The sequence below is a fragment of the Equus quagga genome, chromosome 5 (genome assembly GCF_021613505.1).
Source record: "Equus quagga isolate Etosha38 chromosome 5, UCLA_HA_Equagga_1.0, whole genome shotgun sequence".
Classification (NCBI taxonomy): domain Eukaryota; kingdom Metazoa; phylum Chordata; class Mammalia; order Perissodactyla; family Equidae; genus Equus; species Equus quagga.
Window position 1 is genome coordinate 136,504,871 of NC_060271.1, and position 20,761 is coordinate 136,525,631.

Consider the following 20,761-nt stretch of genomic DNA (forward strand, 5'->3'; position numbering starts at 1 on the left):
GTCCCATAACCCACATGGTAGAAATGGGACAGCCACGGCCTGGGACAGGTTACGTGACTTGGTCAAGATCACACAGCTAGAGAGGGGCATAGCCTGCTTTGACCTCTACTCTACAATCTCTCCGCTCACAAGCTGGTTCTCCAGAACATAAACAAGTACCCGAGGAACGCCTACTTACACGAGTCCAGTACCACACGGGCATCTCCTGCAGACAAGGAACTGTTACGTACTTTGAACTCATACACCATCACCACCCCCTGTCTAATGCATTGGTTCCCAGAAGGTGGTCTGTGGATCCCTGGGGGTCTATAGAACCTTCCAAGAGGTCGGTGAGGTCAAAACTGTGTTCACCATAAAACCAAGATTTGCTCACTTCTCTCACTATGTGACATTTGCACAAATGGTGTAAAAACAACAGTGGGTAAAACTGCCACTGCCCAAGTGAGGATTAAGGCTGTGACACCAAAGCACACTTGTCACCATTCTATTCCTCACTATGATGCACTTGCAGTTTTGCAAAAAATGACCATGTCACTTAAAATGTCCTTGATCAGGGGCCGGTCCTACGGTCTAGTGGTTGGGTTTGGCACACTCTACTTCGGTGGCCCAGGTTCACAGGTTCAGACCCCAGGCACAGACCCACACCACTTGTCAGCCAGGCTGTGTTGGCAACCGACATACAAAATAGAGGAAGATTGGCACAGATGTTAGCACAGGGTGAATCTTCCTCAAGGAAAAAGAGGAAGATTGGCAACAGATGTTAGGTCAGAGCCAATCTTCCTCAGCAAAGAAAAAAAAAATGTACTTGATGAAGGAATAGAAATTATTAATTTTATTAAATATTGACCTAGAGTAGGTCTTTTTAATATTCTGTGTAAGGAAATGAGAAGTACACCTAAAACTTTTCACTGCACATCACAGTACCACCATCATCTCAAGAAATGGCACTCATGATTGTTTGAGGTGCATGCTAAACTAGCCACTTGCTTCATGGAATGCCATTTTACTTGAAGGATGAATAACAGACAGAGTGTAGTTATTCGGTGATTGGTATTGGGAAGGTACTTTCTTGGACAAAATGAGGCACTTCAGTGACAACAAGTGACAAAGTTTGGGTCAAAGAACAAAATTTGAGCTTCAAAAAAACTAGAGTCTACAAAACATGTACATGTGTTGGATAACTTCCCAACACTAAAAGTCTTTTCTAAAGATATTCCTGGAAATATTAATGCACATGATTTTTTTAAAATAATGTATAATTAACGTGTCAACATTTGCATAACTCACTGAACCAATATTTTCCAAATGACCACTGCATCACGTGGCAAAATCATGGATGGGTAAAATTCCATCCAAAGTGCAAGATATAACAATGGATTCTAATGTAATAAAAGATTAAAGTTCACCAATATGGTTTCTGATTCCAAATTGCAACTACCCTTTAAGAAACTATCACTTGTCAAATTTTGGTGTAGTATTGAAGAATATTCACAATTATCTGAAAGTCCTATTAAAACATTCCTCTCTTTTGGAAGTACATATCTATGTGAGGCTGGATTTTCTTCACCTACTTCAATCACAACATCCTATAGCATCAAACTGAGGCAAAAAGCAGATATGAAATCCAGCTGTCTTCCATTAAGCCAGATGACCAAAGAGATCCGCTAAAACGTAAAGCAGTGCCAGTCTACACCGATTTCCTTTTTGTTTTGGAAAATATAGTTACTTTTCATGAAAAATATGTCAGTTATAATGACATATATTTTATTTGTTAGTTATTTTTAAATGAATCAATAAATAAGTGGTTTTAAATTTCTCAGTCTTAATTCCTACTACAGTAACTACTGATAGATTGAACCCACCTAAACAAAAGCTCTTTGGGGTCCTCAACATTATTTCCGAGTCTAAAGGGGTCTGACAATAATAAGTTTGAGGACCACTGCTCTAAAGTATTTATCAAAATTTGATGGAGCACCACGGAATTCACATCGCATATCGTCAACACTAGATGCCTATGACCCGGTTCTACTGGTGGTACCATGAGCCTCTTACCACTCTCGTTTGTACTTCAAACCCCCAAGGCCTAAAACAAATGCAGCCCCAGCCTCCAAGCTCACCACTTGCAGGGAGAATTTCTAAATTAGGATTTTCTTCTTTTCATTAGAAAAGAGAAGTCACTCACTTCACCTATTTAGGTAGCTTTTTATTACTTTAATTTTTAAAACCTGATTTTTTTATGTTTAATTGCATATTTTCAGACTTGGAAGAATAGAGCTTTGCATTAAAAATGTGGTCTTAACCCCCCCTCCCCTTAACCCAGCCTCGTCCTCCCCACGCCCACGGCTTTTCTGCAGGACTCAGGAGAGCGGCAGGTGGTGAATCAGACAGCAAAGTCCATGTCTCACCGCATCTCACTGTGTCTGAACCTTGCACAGAGACCTGTATACCTGAAGGGCACTGAATGAAGATCACACCCTCGCTGGGGATTCGGAATCAGTTGAAGACACTTCTATTGTAATAGGGAAATATGTAAAGAATTTCAAATTACAGTATTGAGAGAAGCAAAGAGATGTTTCCATTTCCTCCTCAGTAATTTGAAAGGACTGGAGAAGAATTATTTCCAGGGGTGCTTCTGGCTCAGAATTTTAAGATCCCATAGACCCAGTATAGTCCATGGATGGACTGCCCAGGCAGGGAACCAGCTCTGGGCTAAAGCAGGCTTATTTCTCTGTTGCAGGTGCGTACACTTTGTGACACGTTTGGGCAGTAGTGAAAAGGAATGTTGAGAGAATGTCGCACAGACTTCCAATGCAGAGAATGGAACTGAAGAACATTTAGGAGCATTTTACTCCACTCCAACTATACATATGTTTACTAAAATTCATTTGCATTCTGTGCCTACGATATTTGCCAATTTGTAAAATGTATTCTCAGATGTATTTCAATGTAAGGTGGTAAATTTGCTTTTTGATATATTACAACTTCAAAAAGAGCCTGTCTTCCCCTACTCATTCTATTTATAAGCAGAAAAAAACATAAATTTTATTTATAGAACTCTTTTTTGCACTGTCATGGATTTCCCTCCTTCCAATATCGTTATAGAGAAACCCTGAAGATGAATAAAGAAGAAACAAATGCCTGACTTGCATTGATTATGGCCCCTGGACGGCATCTCCAGGCAGTCTGCACAGGAACCTCAGCTCTGAGGTACAACAACCCCGCTATTTCTCACTTGGCTTTCTCTTGGGGAATGCTGCCAGCTTCACAGAAGATACATAGAATCAAGAAAAAAGGCTCCTGAACAATCTCATCTGTGGATTCAAAGAGCCCACAGACCTTCCAGCCCCTCCCCTCTTCATGTTTCTGATTTTCTTTCCTCTAAACCACTCATGGGAGAAGATACTTGTTTCCCCAAAATATGGCTGTCAATTTAGGGTAACTAAGCCATAAATTCACCTGAAAGTACCCAGAGTGCAGTGTATACCAGTTTCTTATTAAGCCTTCCCAGAAATGAACATTTTAAAATGTTACTTTTTTTGCCCCAAAATTCTATTTCTGGCCCTGTCCATGTTACACACACCTACAGTCCAGCTGGTTTGGTGCCTTACAAAAACACTGCACACTGACCACATGTTCTTACAATCAAAAATAACCCATGTTTGAAAAGTTACAGATAGCATCTCTATAACTCACATGGAAAACCAAGTAAATAGGAATAAATACATATAAATATGAATAAAATGTTTCCCTTTTGTGACTGCAATGGTCTGTGCCTTATGTGGTCATATTTTAAGAAAAATCTGTCCACCCGTGGCCAACAGAGGTGTGATAAGATGACCACTCATGGAGAACAGAAATAGATTATGATGCACCATATTCCAGGGCTAGACTCACAGCTGAGTGCACCACTTTGACAAACTGAAAAGGACCATCTCTTGTTTCCCAGTGTCCCGTTCCTGCTACTTAGGCATTACAAGCTGGGCATAAAGTTCTATAAAATTCTTTACTCTCACCCCTTGGAAGGTATCTCTGATAACACTTTTAGCTAAGAGTTGCTCACAGCAAAATCTCATTGCTATACTTTGCCTCTGTCCTGGCAGACAGTCCAAAGTTAGAGTTTTTGTTCATCTGTTTAAAATAAATTTCTGTAGCAGATAATATTGTGGACAACTAGCGAAAGAAAAAAAAAAAGCTAATAAATGAATGGCCAAATGCAAGCTGATGAGGAGCAGAGAGTCTTCCTGAGCATCTGGCTTAAATCTACCTCCTTTCCCTTTCACAAAGTCAAGGTCAACAAATAAACATGGAGCCTATCAGAGAGACAGAGAGAGCCCAGTGGCAGCATGTGAGACACGCTGCCTTGATGCTGCCCTCTGCCCAGAGGCAGCAGCTCAGAGAGGAGGCTGGTCTGCAGGAAGAGAGGCAGAGCCTGCAGCCTGGACTTGGAATGGAGCCCAGAGTGCTGCAAACACAGGGCTGGGAGACGGGCGAGAATGGTAAGAGAATCAGAGGCCACGGGAGAAGAGGAGCAGGGAGGGCATTTTGAGTCCCCAGCCTAGAAACCAGGAGCAAAGATGCAGAAGCTTCCGAGATGGAAGGTGTGATGGTGGAAACTGGCCCGCACTTGCTGATCTTGTTTTCTAGCATTATTGAGATATGATTGAAAAATAAAAATTGTACACATTTAGGTGGTACAACATCATGTTTTTTGAGGCGTACAACATGATGATTTAACATACGTATACATTGTGAAATGATTACCACAACCAAGTTAATTAGCACATCATCACCTCACATAGTCACTTGTTTTGTGCGTGTGGTGGGAACACTTCAGATCAACTCTCTTAGCAAATGTCCGGTATACAACACAGTGTTATTAACCGTGCATTAGATCCCCAGCTCTCACTCATCTTAGAGTTCACTGATCTTTTTCACTTGCTACTTCTCCAAACTAGACTGGAGCCTCTTCCTTCAGGTCCCTAATCATGATTTCTAAAATTGTCATGAATACAACAAAACTGTTTCAATGGAGCCCATCATATGAAAAGACGGGTTGGTTCATTCCGCGTCTGTTCTATTATAAAATATCAAAAGAGCATTACACAGAATATGTATCTGCAATTGTATTGAAGATAAAGCATCCTTTTTATTTTAAAGTGAAAATTCCTCTTTTGACTCCAAATGAATCTCCTACATATAGAGGAATCCAAGCTTTCTTTTTCTAGAACTGTATAATTCACCAAAAATTTCATAATACTTAATATTTAATATCCCACTTAGCATTATTGATGACTGACACTTAGCTTTTGAGACACCAGTGTTGATCAATATGAACCTTGTCTCTTAGGGAAGCAATTAAATACTTAGCTGTAGTGACAGAATGGTATCAAGATAGTCAAGAGAAAAGAATGGTAAAGATCCTGGGCCGGCAACGAATTTCAAAAATCAATTAAAGAATCGATGGCATTTTCATTTTGTCATAAAAATCCTGAGTTAGAGACAATGCTAGATCAAAAAATCCCTGGTTTTCTTGGCCTTTCTGGCAGTGTTAATTAAATGAAAACCCTCTGCTGATTGACTGATAAAGCACACAACGAGAGTAAATCACTGCTGTGGATTTGCGTGTGCATTTCATTTCAGCAAGACGTTTAGATGGTGTTTTCATCAGTAGCTGCCAGCGATGGACAATGCCTTGTGTTCTGAGCCTCGTATTTATTAGCATGGTAAATCAATTAAATATGGTTTATGTCAATTGATATAAACCACTACTTTGATTACTTTAAAAAAGGTTTCACTGTTTTATCACTCACCTTACACCTGATAACATATCAACTACTCATTTTTCTTACCAAATCTCTGGCAGACCACTTGAAGCTGAAGTGCACATTATGGGACGTGCCCATTTCTTTCAAAACCTCTCATCCTGTAAGATTTCGATCCTCAATGAATTTCTAAGCACAATATGATTTGGGGTGGAGTCATAAAGACAAGAAAACTAAAAACAAAGTAGAACATGGCTCTCTTTTTTAGAGAAAATAAGAACACGACATTTATCAATGATAGGTAACTCCTGTTCTGTAACTATTGTACCAAAATTACCCACAGTGCTCTACTTTGTTTTCAGTTCCTTATTCTGACTCCCCTAAAGTCACATCGTGTTTTGAAATTTCTAGTTTTTCAACAACAGGCAGCACTGGAGACTAAAGCTCCGAGAGGACCAGATCTCGCTTTTTTATGCCAAAGTCTAGTCCTAGAACATTCAGGTTTGTTCACCTAAGAATTTTTTGAACAAGTCATGCTCCTTGGCAGGGAAGGAAGAGGAGGAGACCATGAGCAGAAACGGCCCTTACAGATGGAGCTGACCATTTTAACAGGAAAAAATGAACAGAAGGCATGCAGTAGAGAGTTGCTGAAGACTTGAAAGCTCATACAAAATAATTGGTGGGATAATTAGAAAAAATGATGTGATTAAAATACCATGCATAATTGCTAGAAGAGAGCATTAAGAAATGACCAGAATGGGTAATTGAAAAGTTTCCTGGAAGAGGTGATTCGTGAACCAATTGGAGATATGGCATTAGAAAAGAGGGAAAGATCAATGGGGCCAGAAATGTAAACTTTGAAGTCAAGTAAGAGTGAGAACTGGCGCCATGCTGGAAGGCATTTCTTCAAGAGGGGCATGGGACCAGCCCTCCAGGTCCTAGGAAGCGTGGAAATCAGGGAGGAAAACAACCACTCCATTCCACATGGAGTTGCACACATCTGCACAGCTGGCCAGGCATCGTCTGACAATACACCTGCCACTTTTTCTCACCTAGGCACTGTTGCTTCTGGTCCAAGAGCCCAGTGCTATTTACAGAACTTTCTTGGGCAAGAAGATGAAACTGTGAACTCCACCTTGTTGTACAGAAGATATAAGCCTTGCCACTAAAAGGATGTCTTCCATTAATTCTAGCCTAGGGCAAATAACCTGAGACAAAATGATTCTCAATTCTTCGCTGCCAATCAGAGAGCAGAGAGCCGATTTGCAATTTATGCTGATGCTCTGCATGTTGTGCTTTACAGACATCCAGATTTTACCGGAACAAGTGACACCCAAGTACAATTTTTTTTAAGTTTACATGTATCTCAAGGAATAAATTTAATAACAGACATGAGTTCTTCACGTGTTGCTTGGTAATTTTTCTCTCCTGGCTTTCCAATGGGCTAAAATATAAATGCTTCAAAGGCAGACAAAATCTCCTATTTTTCTGTCACATTGACGGCATCTAATGCATGATGCTCCACAGGGTTTGAGGTGTGGTCCCATGTTGACCTCAACATGCATTTGAAGGGACTTTGCCTTCATCTAATCATACATGACATTGTCATAAAACATACAAAACGTACCTCTAAAATGTGATAAGCCATTTCATGAGTTGAAGAATATAAATGCTAAAAATCTTATTTAAAATACTTTTTTTTACTCATGGCACACTTATTAGTAATCAAATTATACTTAATTTTTTAAGCCTTTGGGGAAAAATGTCACAATCATCATTTCTTCTTCTTATACACTTGGTACCTGAAACTTGTCACTGTGGCAACCTGCCTTGATACCTATAAATCAGAAGTGATGCATGTGTTCATATTACATAACGCAAAATAAAACAAAACCACCAAAGTGCACAGCCCAGGTATTCCGAACGTTCTTTGTTAGTGCCCTGTCTCAGAGAGTTATCGTCAGTCTGATATGGGATGGAGGAAGACTAATTCAACATCTAGCTTCATGATTTAAATTTTAGTTTACATTTTTAAATGTATTCCTGGATAAATTATTCCATCTGTTTCCTTTTTTTAAGTCTCTCAATTTTTCACCACAATCACAAAAAATTTACCCAATGAGAAATCAAATTGAATATTTATTTCAGTAAAAGAGAAATAAAACTGTCTTTTTTAATCCTGGCACAAGATGAAATGGTCAGAACAGATGTCATGCAAGAAGCAAAACTTCCAGTTGCTCTGGAAGAATTCCACATAAGCACATGATGCATATTTTTTTGTTGGTTGTTTTCCTCCAAATGTGAACGGCAGCTCTGCTCGAAAAGTTTTAAATCTATTTCAAATAAACAAAATCAGCATTCTGAAGTATATTGAGAAAAAATTTAGAATATTGAAAAATCCTAAAAATTGATTCATAGTATTTGTTAAAACAGATTTTTTTAATTATCTGTAAAGTGAGAACCTCTTTAATATGCTACAGGAAAAAGCAAATGGAAAATGGAAAACAGCTTTTAAGAATACACGCAAAAGTGAAAATAGATTCTAAACAAAGGAATTCAATGTTTTTACTTTGTTTTCTTATCTGTATTTGCTAGTAATTCTACAATAAATATGAATCATTTATAATTTGATAAAGTATTCTTAATTTTAAAATGTGAGATGTCATAGAAGAAAATTCAACTTAAAAATGCAATTAATGCCAACTGTGAATAAGAGATTGTGTGTGCCTAATACTGAGAAAAGTGAAAATATAAACAAAATCAAATTCCTACTTTCAAGGACTTTAAACCTCTGGTAGGAATCATGATTAGACTGGAGAATAACAGTAATAACAGTAGCTATGATTTACTCGCAGCCCACTGTATAAGGTGCTTTATGCATATTGCTAATCTTTATACTGACCCCACAAGTTGGAAATTATCCCAGTTTTACACATAAGGAAACTGGCTCAGAGAAGTGACAATGCTTTCACAGACACAGTTTCCATACGTCCAAAGTTTTCACTCTTCATTCCATCATGTTCGGTAAAACATTGTGATTAAAAGCGCAAGTGGCACATACGCCAAGCAAACGATAAATTTTCCAAAGAATTCTGGACACTAGAACCCGAGTGGATGTTATTTAAACTTGCAGGGACATCCCCACGAACACTCATTCTTGTTTTTCCAGCAAAGTGCAGATAGGTTGGTTCTCGAGAGTTCCAGAGGGTGGAGTGCCAGATCACAAAATTGATTACACTGATTTTAACAAGAGAGTTAAGAGTGGGAACAGCCAAGCGTATAATTTCCAACTGAGGAACACACACTTTCAGTCAAATAATGCAAACACAATTTTAAACATAGATGTGCTATACTTTTCAAGAACTTTCAAATCCATTGTCTCGATTGATACTTGCGAAGTAGATAAACCTATAAACATGTAAAATAACTGTCGCTTGAATTACTGAAGCGCAGAGAGGTAAGGTTACTTAACAAAGGACACCTAGCAAGTTAAAGGAAGAACCAGAACTGGAATTCAGGTCTTCTACACAGCTGCGCGATAGAAATACGTGCACAAACACAGTGGTAGCTCACGTGCGTGCCCTCTCCCCAATACTGTTGGTATTCTGTTACAATTCAGTTATTTCTAAAAACATAAATAAAAATCGTAACATTGAGCATATTTTATATATATTAGCACTAATCCTGGAGGTTGATTTTGTTATGAATAAACCATCGAACAAACTTCAAATGGCGTGGGGCACTAAGGCTCTGAGATTTTAAGGGGTCTTCCCAAGGTCACACACGTGAGTGACGGATGGAGCATTCAACTCTAGGTTGATCTCATGTCAAATCCCAAGTGGTTTCCACAAGCTGGCTTGGATTAGGCAACCTTCCCAAATATTAGTATTTATGGCCCAAGTTTTTTATGGAGTGATGAGGTGTATAAGTAAACTAAGGAAGAAACAAATAAAATCTTACGTACTCAGACAAAAATCAGAATGATCACTTAATCATTGAACAAGTAACAGTGAGACTGTAATTTCACTTAGGACAAAGCTACTGCTTTCAAGGAGATGGACACATCCTTGCCTGCCACATGAGGCCAGCTGCCCAGCCAGAGCCTCGCCTTCCCAGGGCTGTAGGCCTTGTGGCTATGGAGGAGTCCATCCTCCTTCCGGGACTTCACCAGGTTGACACATTCATCCTTAGCCTAATGGCCAGGGTCTGAAGGTGTAGGTTTGATGACTGCCCAGAAAACCCAAGTGAGTACCTCCAGGTGCCCGTGTGCTGATAACTCCTGGAGGGCATCACCAATTCATGATCCTAAAGGGGTCTTCATTCTCCTGTTTTTCATCTGCCTTCACAGTGGATCCATCCACCTATTTGGAATGCCTTAATGAAGTCTTTTTTCCTCTGAGTTTGTTTTCTATCTCCAGGAACAGAGCTACAGGACATGATGGAGGCATAGAAACCGTATTTCTAAAAAGCACCTGACAAGATTTTGAAATCCATTGATTATCTTGTTAGGTCTGTCTTCGGAATAGGAAACACAAAACTACAGAATTTGTTGATACAAACCTTTCCTTCATTGTCTTCATAAAGCCTTTCATCTTCTTTTTCCTATTATTAAAAAAATAAATATAGTAATCAACTATCTGCAAGAAGGACACTGTCACATAAATCCTTCATCTTCCCCAGCTCCTCTCACTCCCTGGGCTGGGTCAATCTTTCTTGTTACACATATCACTCAGGAGTTCCCCTTCGAGCCTTCGCGCCCTCCCCAGCTCCATTTCTGTGTCCCACTTCTTCCTACTCCCCTTCCGCTTTGTCGCGCAGTATCCTGTCCCATTCTAGTTCTTCGTTTTTCTGTACATCTTGTTAAATACTTTTATACATATACAGCTTACTATATACTCTGTTGCACCTTCGTTTTTTTTTTTTTTCCACTTAACACAGTCTCTTGGAGTTCTCACCCTTCAGGATATGTGGGTCTACCTCATTGTTTTTACAACTGTAGTGTTGTCCATTGCATGGGTGAAACAAAAATCAATCAGCTCCTAAGAATGACTATCTCATGTTTCTCTTTTTTGTTATTAATAAGTATATTTGTGAAATACCCCTAGCTATGGAAATCATGGTTTAAAAAAATGCACATTTAATTTTAATAGAAACAGCAGAAATCCCTTCCCTAAAGACTGCACCAATTTATACTTTGACCCTGTTAAGAAGCATTGTTGCTTTCCTACATCTTCCCAGCACTGGACAGTGTCAATATGATTTTTTTAAAAACTCGTTGTTTATGATCTGCATTTCTTTAATTGGGAACGATAAGAATATATTTTCTTACGTCTTTTGGAGATTTGTCTTCTCTGTGGATTTCTGATTTGTTTCATTTGCCTTTCTTTGATTGGGTTATATTAATGATTTGGGAGCCATTTGTAAATTAAGAAAATGTTACTTGTGTCGCAAGTAGTTTCCTCCATGTTTTGGACTTTTGGCTTTATGGTATTTTCCAAAGAGAAGAGTTTCATTTTTGCATAGAGAAATGTCATGTCTTTGGGGATGGTTACTTCTTAACACATAGCCTTTTGAGACTCACTGAATATTCAGCTTCATTTTCAGTCCCATGTAATCAGGAATCACTTCCCCCTGGCTTTGCCACACCCCTGCCTTCTGATCCAGAGTTCTTCAAACTGCCACAAAGCCGTGCGATAGTTACCGACAATCCTCAAGGTGCTTGAGCAAGTTCAAGACCAGTTACTCCTGTGTGCCTGGTGATGTGAAAAGTGCTAAGGATGACAGTGAAATGGACTGAGCACAGACCCTTCCTTCACAAAACTTATCTATCAGAGGAGACAGAGGCACGCGAATAACTCTAAGAAAAGCCAAAGTGGGACTCAGATGGTGTGAGAAGTAGAGACAAAATACTGTTGGGGACCATGGAGGAAGAGACACTACCTCTTGGTGAAAGATCCAGAAAGCTTAATGAGGAGGTTGGCATTTACAAGGAGCCTTGGAGAGTGGGAGAAACTAGGCAGAAAAAAAGGCAGAAATTAGACTGAGGGCATGCCAGGCAGCACGCACAGCGCAAAAAAGAGACAGAAAAGTGCCAAGCATACTCTGAAAGAAAGAAAAACTTACCACCCAAAATATTAAAATCAACGTCTCTTTCTCTGTCCCTCTCTCCCTCATCTCTCTCTCTCCTCACTTCATCAAATAAACCAAATTACCCATGAATTTTTATATAGCCTTTTCCAAGGCAGGAAAAACTGAAAAACTATTAGGAGTCTGATAACCCAGAGTCAGAAAAAGCCTTAGGTCCTCGCACAGGACCGCCCATTCCCATGCGTAAGTCTCTCTGAAACCTGCCTGCAGAACTGGCCTCCAGCCCACCGTAAACTACCCCAGGGGTAGGGGGTTCACGCCCTCCTTGGAGAGCCCGAATACGCGGTCTGGCCATACACTTTTCAGCACTGCCGTTCACCTCTTCCACGTTCCTTCGGAAACTTTTCAAAACTTTTACACATGGTTTACAAATTTAGTGGGTAGCATAAACAAAAAAGCCTTGCTTGCACATAAAAGGTTTTACAATCAATGGATCGAAACAGATCAGGCACTGAAAGAACTAGAGGAATTCCAGCCTATCTTGATTCAGACAGTTCTCAAGCACCCGGTTTAATTAAAATCGTGTGCCATGAACACAATTTGAAATGCATAAAAGGAAAAAGGAAACATTTCATCTTTATAAGTTCACAGAAGTTTTTCAAATTAGCTAATTAATGTTGATAATATTCTGTTTTTAAGATGAAAAATATTATTCAAGTGTCAGATATTGGCAAAGATGGCATGACTGTATAATGAACACATTTGAAGCATCCTCTGGAGGAAGAGGTGTCATATGAAAGCACAGCTCTATTCTTTGCATTTGATTTTGTCTTCATCTACTTCTGTGCCAGTGACACACACGATGACAAAATAAACACACTTGTCCGTAATTCCCAGGGCGGGGGGGTTGAGCAGGATCTGATGGTAAGACCCACATATAAATAACTCCCTCAGTCTGGGATTGCTTTAAATGCATAAACGCCAACAGAGTTGGGGCTGGGAGAGGAGGCCGTGGGGAGCACTGCTTACTCCTTACAGAGCTTCTGTCGGGGATGATGGAAAAGTTCTAGACACAGATAGTGATGGTGCTTGCACAACATTGCAAATGCACTTAACACCATCAAACTGTACATGTGAAAATGGTTAAAATGGCAAATTTTATATTACATATATTTTACCACAAAACTATTTTAAATGATAACAGAAATCCTTGTGATCAAACATCAGAAATATGTATTTTTAAAATGATGTTCATGATAATATGCTCTCTTACAACTTTCCAAGGTCATTACCCTTTTACTCCAAGATTGCATACTTAAGTTTAAGCAACTCGTCATAGGCAACTCGAAGCCACAAATATTACTAAAAGCCTACTGCCTCTGAAGCACTTTCCTAGACACTGTGAGGACATGTAAGATGACAAGGCACATTCTCAGCCCCCTATGGACTTCACAATCTGTTTAGAGGTGGGCGGTCAAGCCAGAAGCAACACGTGTAAGAAACCTAACCTAGCCAACATCAAGTAAATATCACAGGATTAATTTTTCAAATGAACAGACAAATGAAACGCCAAGTGAAACTGCAGTCCACTGAGAGCAGACACAGATCACTGTGGCCTATTGATCAGAAAGTGATAATTGAGAATTTTTGCCTTTTTATTATTAATACGAGCTACTATTGTGCATATAAAATGCTTGCTCTCTTTCTGATCCTTCAAAAACATAGGCTAGATTTTAGGGCCAAAAACCTTCAATTTCTTGGGGCGTTCCACACCCGTAAGGAACAGAGACACCAACAAAGTTTTGTCTGGCTCATGCTGGGAGCAAAGACGAGTTGTGTGGACCTGACAGAACTAAAACGTTTCTGGACATCCTGCAGACGATCAGTACAAGACACAAGATCACGAAGCAATTGTTCCAGGAGGAACAGGCCACGAAGCCTGATACAGGAAATATCTCTTCTGAGAAATTACATGCAACTAGCGTAGTGCACTGAGGAGAGGAAAGCACAGGCTCCGGAATCATTCAAAACTGGGTTCACAGCCAAGCTCCCCTACTTGCTGACTCTGTGCCGTCATCAAGTTACATGTGGTCTCTCCTTCCCACTGTTTCTGAATCTACAAAGTGGGCTACTGACACCTACCTTGAAGGTGAATGTGAGGCTGAGATGGGACACGTGTGAGAGGGGCCAGTGTGGTCTCTGACACAGGGCAAGCGCTCAGTAAATACCGGTCTGCTCTCTCCAGCCCTTCCTGTCCGACTTCCCAACATTCAGGTTTGGGCAAGAGAGGGAAGGTCTGATTGCTCCTTATCACTTCTTTTCCCTAAAAGCTTAGATTCTTACCCCAGATATCTAAAAGCGAGGTATCTGGACTTGCCATTATTCAGATAATATTGCTTGCATTAAGAAAGACACTTCGACTCACTGTAAGAAATTCAATCTCCTGACTGATGTCAAGTTACTAACGCCCCCAGAGGCCTGAGTAGATTTACATAACAAGTCAACAAGGCTAGATGACAAATTTCGATCTGTACAAGGTATACAGGTGATCGTGTAAACTCAGTGTCATCAAAATGCCCGTGTCATATTTCTACTAAAACACAGCATTCAGCTCCTCCCTAACTTAGACATAACAGCAGTCCCGTGTTCTGCTCCCTGAATGCAAGCAAGTGGTCTTTTTTGCCCCTCTTCTCATGCTCTGCGGCAAACGTCTTCCCCACTGTCGTCACCCCTTGTCACCAAAGCAATTAAATATTCTCCCTCCTCATTTGACAGTCTTCCCAAATCTTCCGGACACAGACAGGACAGCTTTCCCTGAAAACTGACTCCAAATCAAAAACACTTCAGAATATAAAGAAGGAAGAGCGAACTGTTTGAAAGATCATTCCCTTCGACTGTCTGTTTAGGTCATAAACTCCTTTGATGTTGAAAAACTTGAACAAACTTCCTGAGGACCCGTGTCTTTTCCCACAAATGCCCCCTTTCAAGATGAGCAGACCCAGGAGACAACTCCCAGTGGCTCCAGCGTGCACCCACGGGCCCTCTAGAGTCATTTCTCTCCCGTCTTCAACATGGTGCCCGTAGCTGCAGGGCAAGTTCAAGAGTAGGAACGTGTTGGTTGTGAGGCTGTTGCACCTTCAAGTTTATTTGTAGCTCAAGAGGATTCAGCATCAGAATAGACTCAAATTTGATAGCCCAGATTTATTACACAACCTCCTGCCTGGGGCCAAAATTTAAAAAGCAAGAAACCCAGCCAGCCCCGGTGGTCTAGTGGCTAAGATTCAGCGCGCTCACCACCACAGCCCGGGTTCGTTTCCCAGTTGTGGAATAACACCACCCGTCTGTCAATTGTCATACTGTGGTGGCAGCTCACATCGAGAACTAAAAACCAACAACCAGGATACATAACCACGTCCTGAAACTTTAAAAAAAAAACAACAACAACAAGAAACCACCTTGAAAAAACAGATTTTTTCAAACAAACTCCCAACAATCTGTTTGTTAGGTGTATGAATTGTAGATTTAAAGCAGATGTTCTTTTTTTTTTAAGATTTTACTTTTCCTTTTTCTCACCAAAGCCCCCTAGCACATAGCTGTGTAATTTTAGTTGTGGGTCCTTCCAGTTGCGGCATGTGGGACGCCGCCTCAGCATAGCCTGATGAGTGGTGCCATGTCTGCGCCCAGGATTCGAACAAGCTAAACCCTGGGCTGCCTAAGCAGAGCGCACAAACTTAACCACTTGGCTGAGGGGCCGGCCCCTAAAGTAGATTTTCTCTTAAATATTCTCACCACAAAAAAAGACAAGAAAATGGTAACTATTGTGGTGATGGATGTGTTAATTAGCTTGATTGTGATTATTTCACAATATATGTCTATACCAAATCATCAAATCGTATACCTTAAATGTATACCATTTTAATTGCCAAATATCCCTCAAAAAACAAATAAAAGTATTTTTTTTCCCAATTCACATATGTTAGATAGATTAGTCATATAATCTCACAGCACACCACGGACTCACGCTTCCCACACTGCTGTACATCTAAAGCATCTGGATCGGAGGAACAAACCAACCACACAGCCGAGTCCTCCCGTGCGAGCTCATGCTGCCATCTACAGAGCGCACACGGCACACATCCTGCCGTCCCCCAACAAGACGTGCTATTTACCAACACCAACGACCAGCCAAACAGCACATCCATGGTGCCCATGAAAATGGAGCCGCCTACACCTGTCCGCCATGGTTCACCTCCCCCAACTCTCCCCTCTAGAAATATATCTTCAAAGTTGGTAGAAAACAAGTTTTTCAGTCTGTGAGTCGAAGTGCAGTAAAAGGTAATTAGGACAGGATAGAAGCCATTAAAACTATTCCTGTAATTTCTGGCACATAAGAGACCTCATCTCAGGTGCAGCCCGCCTGGAGAGCACAAGCTACGCTTCTCATTCTACGCTGATCTGTACCCTGGGACCAGCTGAGGCTCTCCAAGCCCTTCTCTATCACATGTGAACTCCATTCAGCATGTGAAAAGGATAAAGAGGGGCCTTAGACCAAAGCCATTAAATACAAGACAAAAGTAGAATTGATTTACCTTGTTGCTTTCAAAATCAGGAGCATCATCGTGTATCTCTTCAACTTCTTTAACTATCTCAGCTGGTCTCTAGGGCGAAAATATGCCGTGTTTTAGATGTACTTATAGTCAACCTATGTCAGACTCCTTTAAAGAAGCAAAAAGCACACGAAATAGTGTGACTTTCTACAGCAGTTCGAGGACAAAGCTGAAAAGTCACCATAGTTTTTCCACAGTGCTAATTCAAATACAGGATTGTGGCCGCTCTGTATTTTTACCTTTGGCTCCACCAATGAAATGCCAACCTGTTTAACAAAATTGTTGGATAAATCTTTAAGGAGAAACACTATAAATCCATTTTGTGTAAAAAAAGGAGTGGATTGGTCACTCCAGATGCCCCTGGTCAGCAGGTAATAAATGCCATTGTAATTCTCGGTGCACCCTTGGGGACACCAACCAGCACCCTCTTTCAGTGTTCAAGAGATGCCTGCTATAGCCTGGCTGATCTCGGTCATCGCATAGCAGTGTGTGTTCAGTCTCCTTGTTGATTATTTCCCAGCTTTCAAAACTAGTTGGCAAAAGGCAATGCACTGTCCTTAATTGATGCCCTGGAACCTCTCTCCACCCTTGGGGAAAATCATGTAGTTCTGTGGCAAAAAATAAATCCCTCCCATAGGGGCTAGTTCATTTACATTTCTGTATCAGTAAGCATATGCAGATGAGACTGCAATAACAAGCAAACCAAGTGCGCCTGCTATATGTCCACGGTGGGCTTCAGAGGGCGCTTCCTGCTCATCACAGCCACCCGGGACACCAGGCTGATGGAGACTCATGTTTCCTCACGTCTCCATGCTCTCAAAGGCACAGAAGGGCAGTGTGGCAAATGTCTGCCCAGAAGAGTCACTCATTTCTTCCCCTCACCCATCATTGGTAAGGCAGGTCGAATAGCCACACCTGAGTTAAAGTGGCTGGAGAAGTACATTCTTACCATGTGACCAGAATTGATGTTAGTGAAGAGCCCTAAGGATCCAACAGCTCCTGCCAGCTGACTGTTGAATGTGCAAGAGCAGAGATCTGTGGCTACGTAGACATGGGGGTGAGTACGCAATACGGCAAACCCATTAGCTCAGGCCTCAGTCATCCAGACTTCCTGAAAATTCAGACTATGACTGTATGAGCAGTCTCTTCCTACAGTTTACATAGAAAAGAATACAACTCTGTGGGGACTGCTCAAATCAAACAAAAAAATAAACTTTTCAAAAGCACATTCTTTCAAGGAATAATTGATGCAATGCCAATCGTTGATTCATCCACTTATTCAGCAAATATAAACAGAACGCCTACCATACTGCATTCCCCCCCAAGCTGAGACACAATAGTGACAGTGAGTATAAACAAACATGGCCTTCAAGTAGCTTAGAGTCCTACAGGGAAGGCAAATATTAATCAAATAGTCACACAATTAAGCATAAAACCACAACTGTGATAGGGGCTACATGAGAGATACATGGAGCTAAATAGAATATAATAGATTTAACACATACGGGAGACTAGAAAACATTTCCTCTAGAGTGACTTTTAATTTAAAATGTGAAGGATGAAAAAACATTAATACATAAAAGGAAAAGAAAGACCATCCCAGGCAAAGGGATGTGACAGCCATGTTGCAGGAGAAAGCACTGAGCTTTAGAGATGTCAGGGATGGCGAGTGTGCGGAGAAGAAGAGTGATCATAGACACCTGGCCAGGAGACGACTGTAGTTAGGACTAAAGTGATGGCGATGTAGAGAGGGAGGGCTGGATCAATTCCAGACATATTTAGGAGGGAAAATTGATAGAACTTAAGATGATCTGGATGTGCAAGAGTTGAAAAAGGTCAGTCTCAGGAGTATCTCCTAAGTTTCTTTTTTGTCTTAGCGGCTGGATGGGCTATCATACATTCACTGAGACAGGACGAGAACAAGGCTCGAGGATGCTGGGGAAGGAGACCATGGATTTATTCTCACTTTGCTGAGCTTCAGTATCTTAGAACATCTAACAGGTGACATAAACTCAGCAGATGTAGGTATGTGCTGGAGCTCAGAAGAGAGAGCTACACAGAGACTGAAGCCATGGTGATATAGAATTCTGCCCAGGGAAAAGGTCTAGAGTGAGAAGAAAAGATGCCCCAGCCCTGACCCATGTTGAAGCCCAACATTTGATGGCCAGATAGAAGACCAGAAGCTTAGAAAGAAGAGTGGCCAGAGAAAGAAGGAAAATTAGGAGATAGGTGGGTCTTGCCAAATGAAGAGAGTGCAAAGGAAAAGAGAGCAGCCAAAAGTATCAATTGAAAGTGAAAGGTCAAGCGTGATGAGGACTGAGAAATGTGCTGGATTTGGTGGCATCAGGTCAAGAGCTGTTTTGGATCATTACGGGCAGAAGTCAGAAAAGGCGAAGGAGAGAGGAGAAGATGGAGAAAGTGAGGAGGGACCACTCTCTCCAAAGACTGGTTCCACAAGTGAGGCGAGAGATGGGTGCTGCCCAAAGACGACTGAGGAAAGGGAGGGTTTGTTTTTGTTTATAACAGGAGTGCTTTCAACATGTTTAAAATCCAGCCAGGAGGTCAAGTGAAGGGAGAAGTTGAATATACCAAAAAAGAAAAAAAATAATTGATAGCACAAGATTCTTGAGAAGCTCTGAGGGGACAGGATCCAAAGCCTGGGAGAAGGTAGGAGGATGGACATTTCAATCATGAAGAATGGGAAGATGGTGCAGCCTAAACACTCATGTGTAGACACTGATAGCTACCTATCTCATAGCCATTCCTTACCATGTTCTGTGTTAAAAAAAAAAAAATCCCAATTTTCTTCACATATTAGTCATTAATTCAGCAGAGCCTGGGCCCCTTTCCAGACACCAGAAGTAAACCCTGATTAGTCGACACCACCAAAAATCGATCGCCTCTCTCCACTAGCAATAAGGATTAGGCAGAGGCATGCGGTAGATTTCTGGAGCGCCCCTCAGAAGACTTCTCTCACTATTTGAAAAAGACACAGGAAGGAGACAGTCTCTCTGATCTTCTCAACATTCATGAGTCTCAAGGTGCCTCCCAGAGCTGAGGCAAACATCTTGAGACTGTGAGGAAATGAGCCTGAAGCCAACAGTCAGCATACTGAGGAAGGCAGGATGTAGCAATGGGAGGAACTGGGCCTCAACTGCACCTCTGAGCTGGACAACTCTGGAAGCTTCCATCACACGGAAGGCCTCTAGCCTTCTATTACATAGCGTGATAAGTGTTCCTTATTGTTTAGCCACTTCTCCTTAGGTTTTCTGTTCTTCACAGCTAAAAGCATCCTAACAGATATAGTACTAATTATACTTTTTAATTTATTCATTAAAGTGGATACCCCAAGGGCCTTTGTCAGCTTAGTCTGAGTTTCTCTACACATCTGAAAGTACCAACGCTTTAAAGCTCCATTATGTTTTTCCTAATTAAACAACACAGAGATTACACAAATTTAGACTGACCTTCTCCTAATTAGTCCACATTATTTGGGTTTTACTTTAGTTAGTGTCTTATTCTTGGCCCTGTCTCTGGAGTGCAATGAAGTAAAGGAAGTGGTGGGCAGGGGCATCGCTCCGGTTGCTACTGGAGAATCTAAGTGAAGACACCCTCTCCTTGCACTGACTCTTGGGGACCCACTGAATATAACTGAATTTCAGTAGAGGTCGGAACTGGACCCAGTCCTTTGTGATTTCAGCCATTGCCCCTTCTCATGCATGACCCCGAGACAGGGATTTGCACGCATGCTGGTCGCCTGCTGGGGAAGCCGTCCTGGGGCTAACCCACAACAGAAGGGCACATGCAGAGAACTGCTACCCCATCTCCCCAAATAAGGAAGCAAACGTCAGAGTCCTGGGCCAAACAGAGCCCGCAATTCTAGGCATTTTTCTGTCTTCTTAAAGTATTTATAAAAATTAATCTTAAATCTGGCAGAAGACATTACTCTTGTGAAAAATGTGTTCCTTTAAATGAGACAATTTCAACTTCAATGTTTTAATATCTGGGTGCCATTTTTGTGTGGATTCTAAGTGCTAAAAATTGTTTTCTTAACATTGGAGTATAATACTCAGGACTTTCAAAGCCAGTGCAAAAATTCATCACTCAGAGAAGAAAAGTTTATAAAGTGGACTGTTAACACGACCGCCAGGTAGGCCTGCATTCCAGCTCCGCTCATAGAATGTTGGAGCAGGAGGGCTGGGTGGCAGGCGGACACGTTATCTGCTATGAAAACCAAAGAGAAACAAAAAATTGAAAATAAATTGTAATTTCTTAAAAATAAAAACTTAAAAGGAGACAATGCCC

The 20,761-nt window shown here is 41.0% G+C and overlaps 1 protein-coding gene across 1 annotated transcript in view; it reads right to left on the reverse strand.

The window, feature by feature from the left end:
- Positions 1–9,789: 9,789 nt before the first annotated feature.
- Positions 9,790–20,761, reverse strand: part of DCDC2C (doublecortin domain containing 2C) — a 71,047-nt gene continuing 60,075 nt past the window's right edge. The window contains exons 9-10 of the mRNA XM_046661860.1: positions 16,439–16,507; positions 9,790–9,954 (exon numbers count right to left, since the gene is read on the reverse strand). Coding sequence (XP_046517816.1) covers positions 9,790–9,954; positions 16,439–16,507 — 234 coding nt within the window. The remainder of the gene's footprint in view (positions 9,955–16,438; positions 16,508–20,761) is intronic.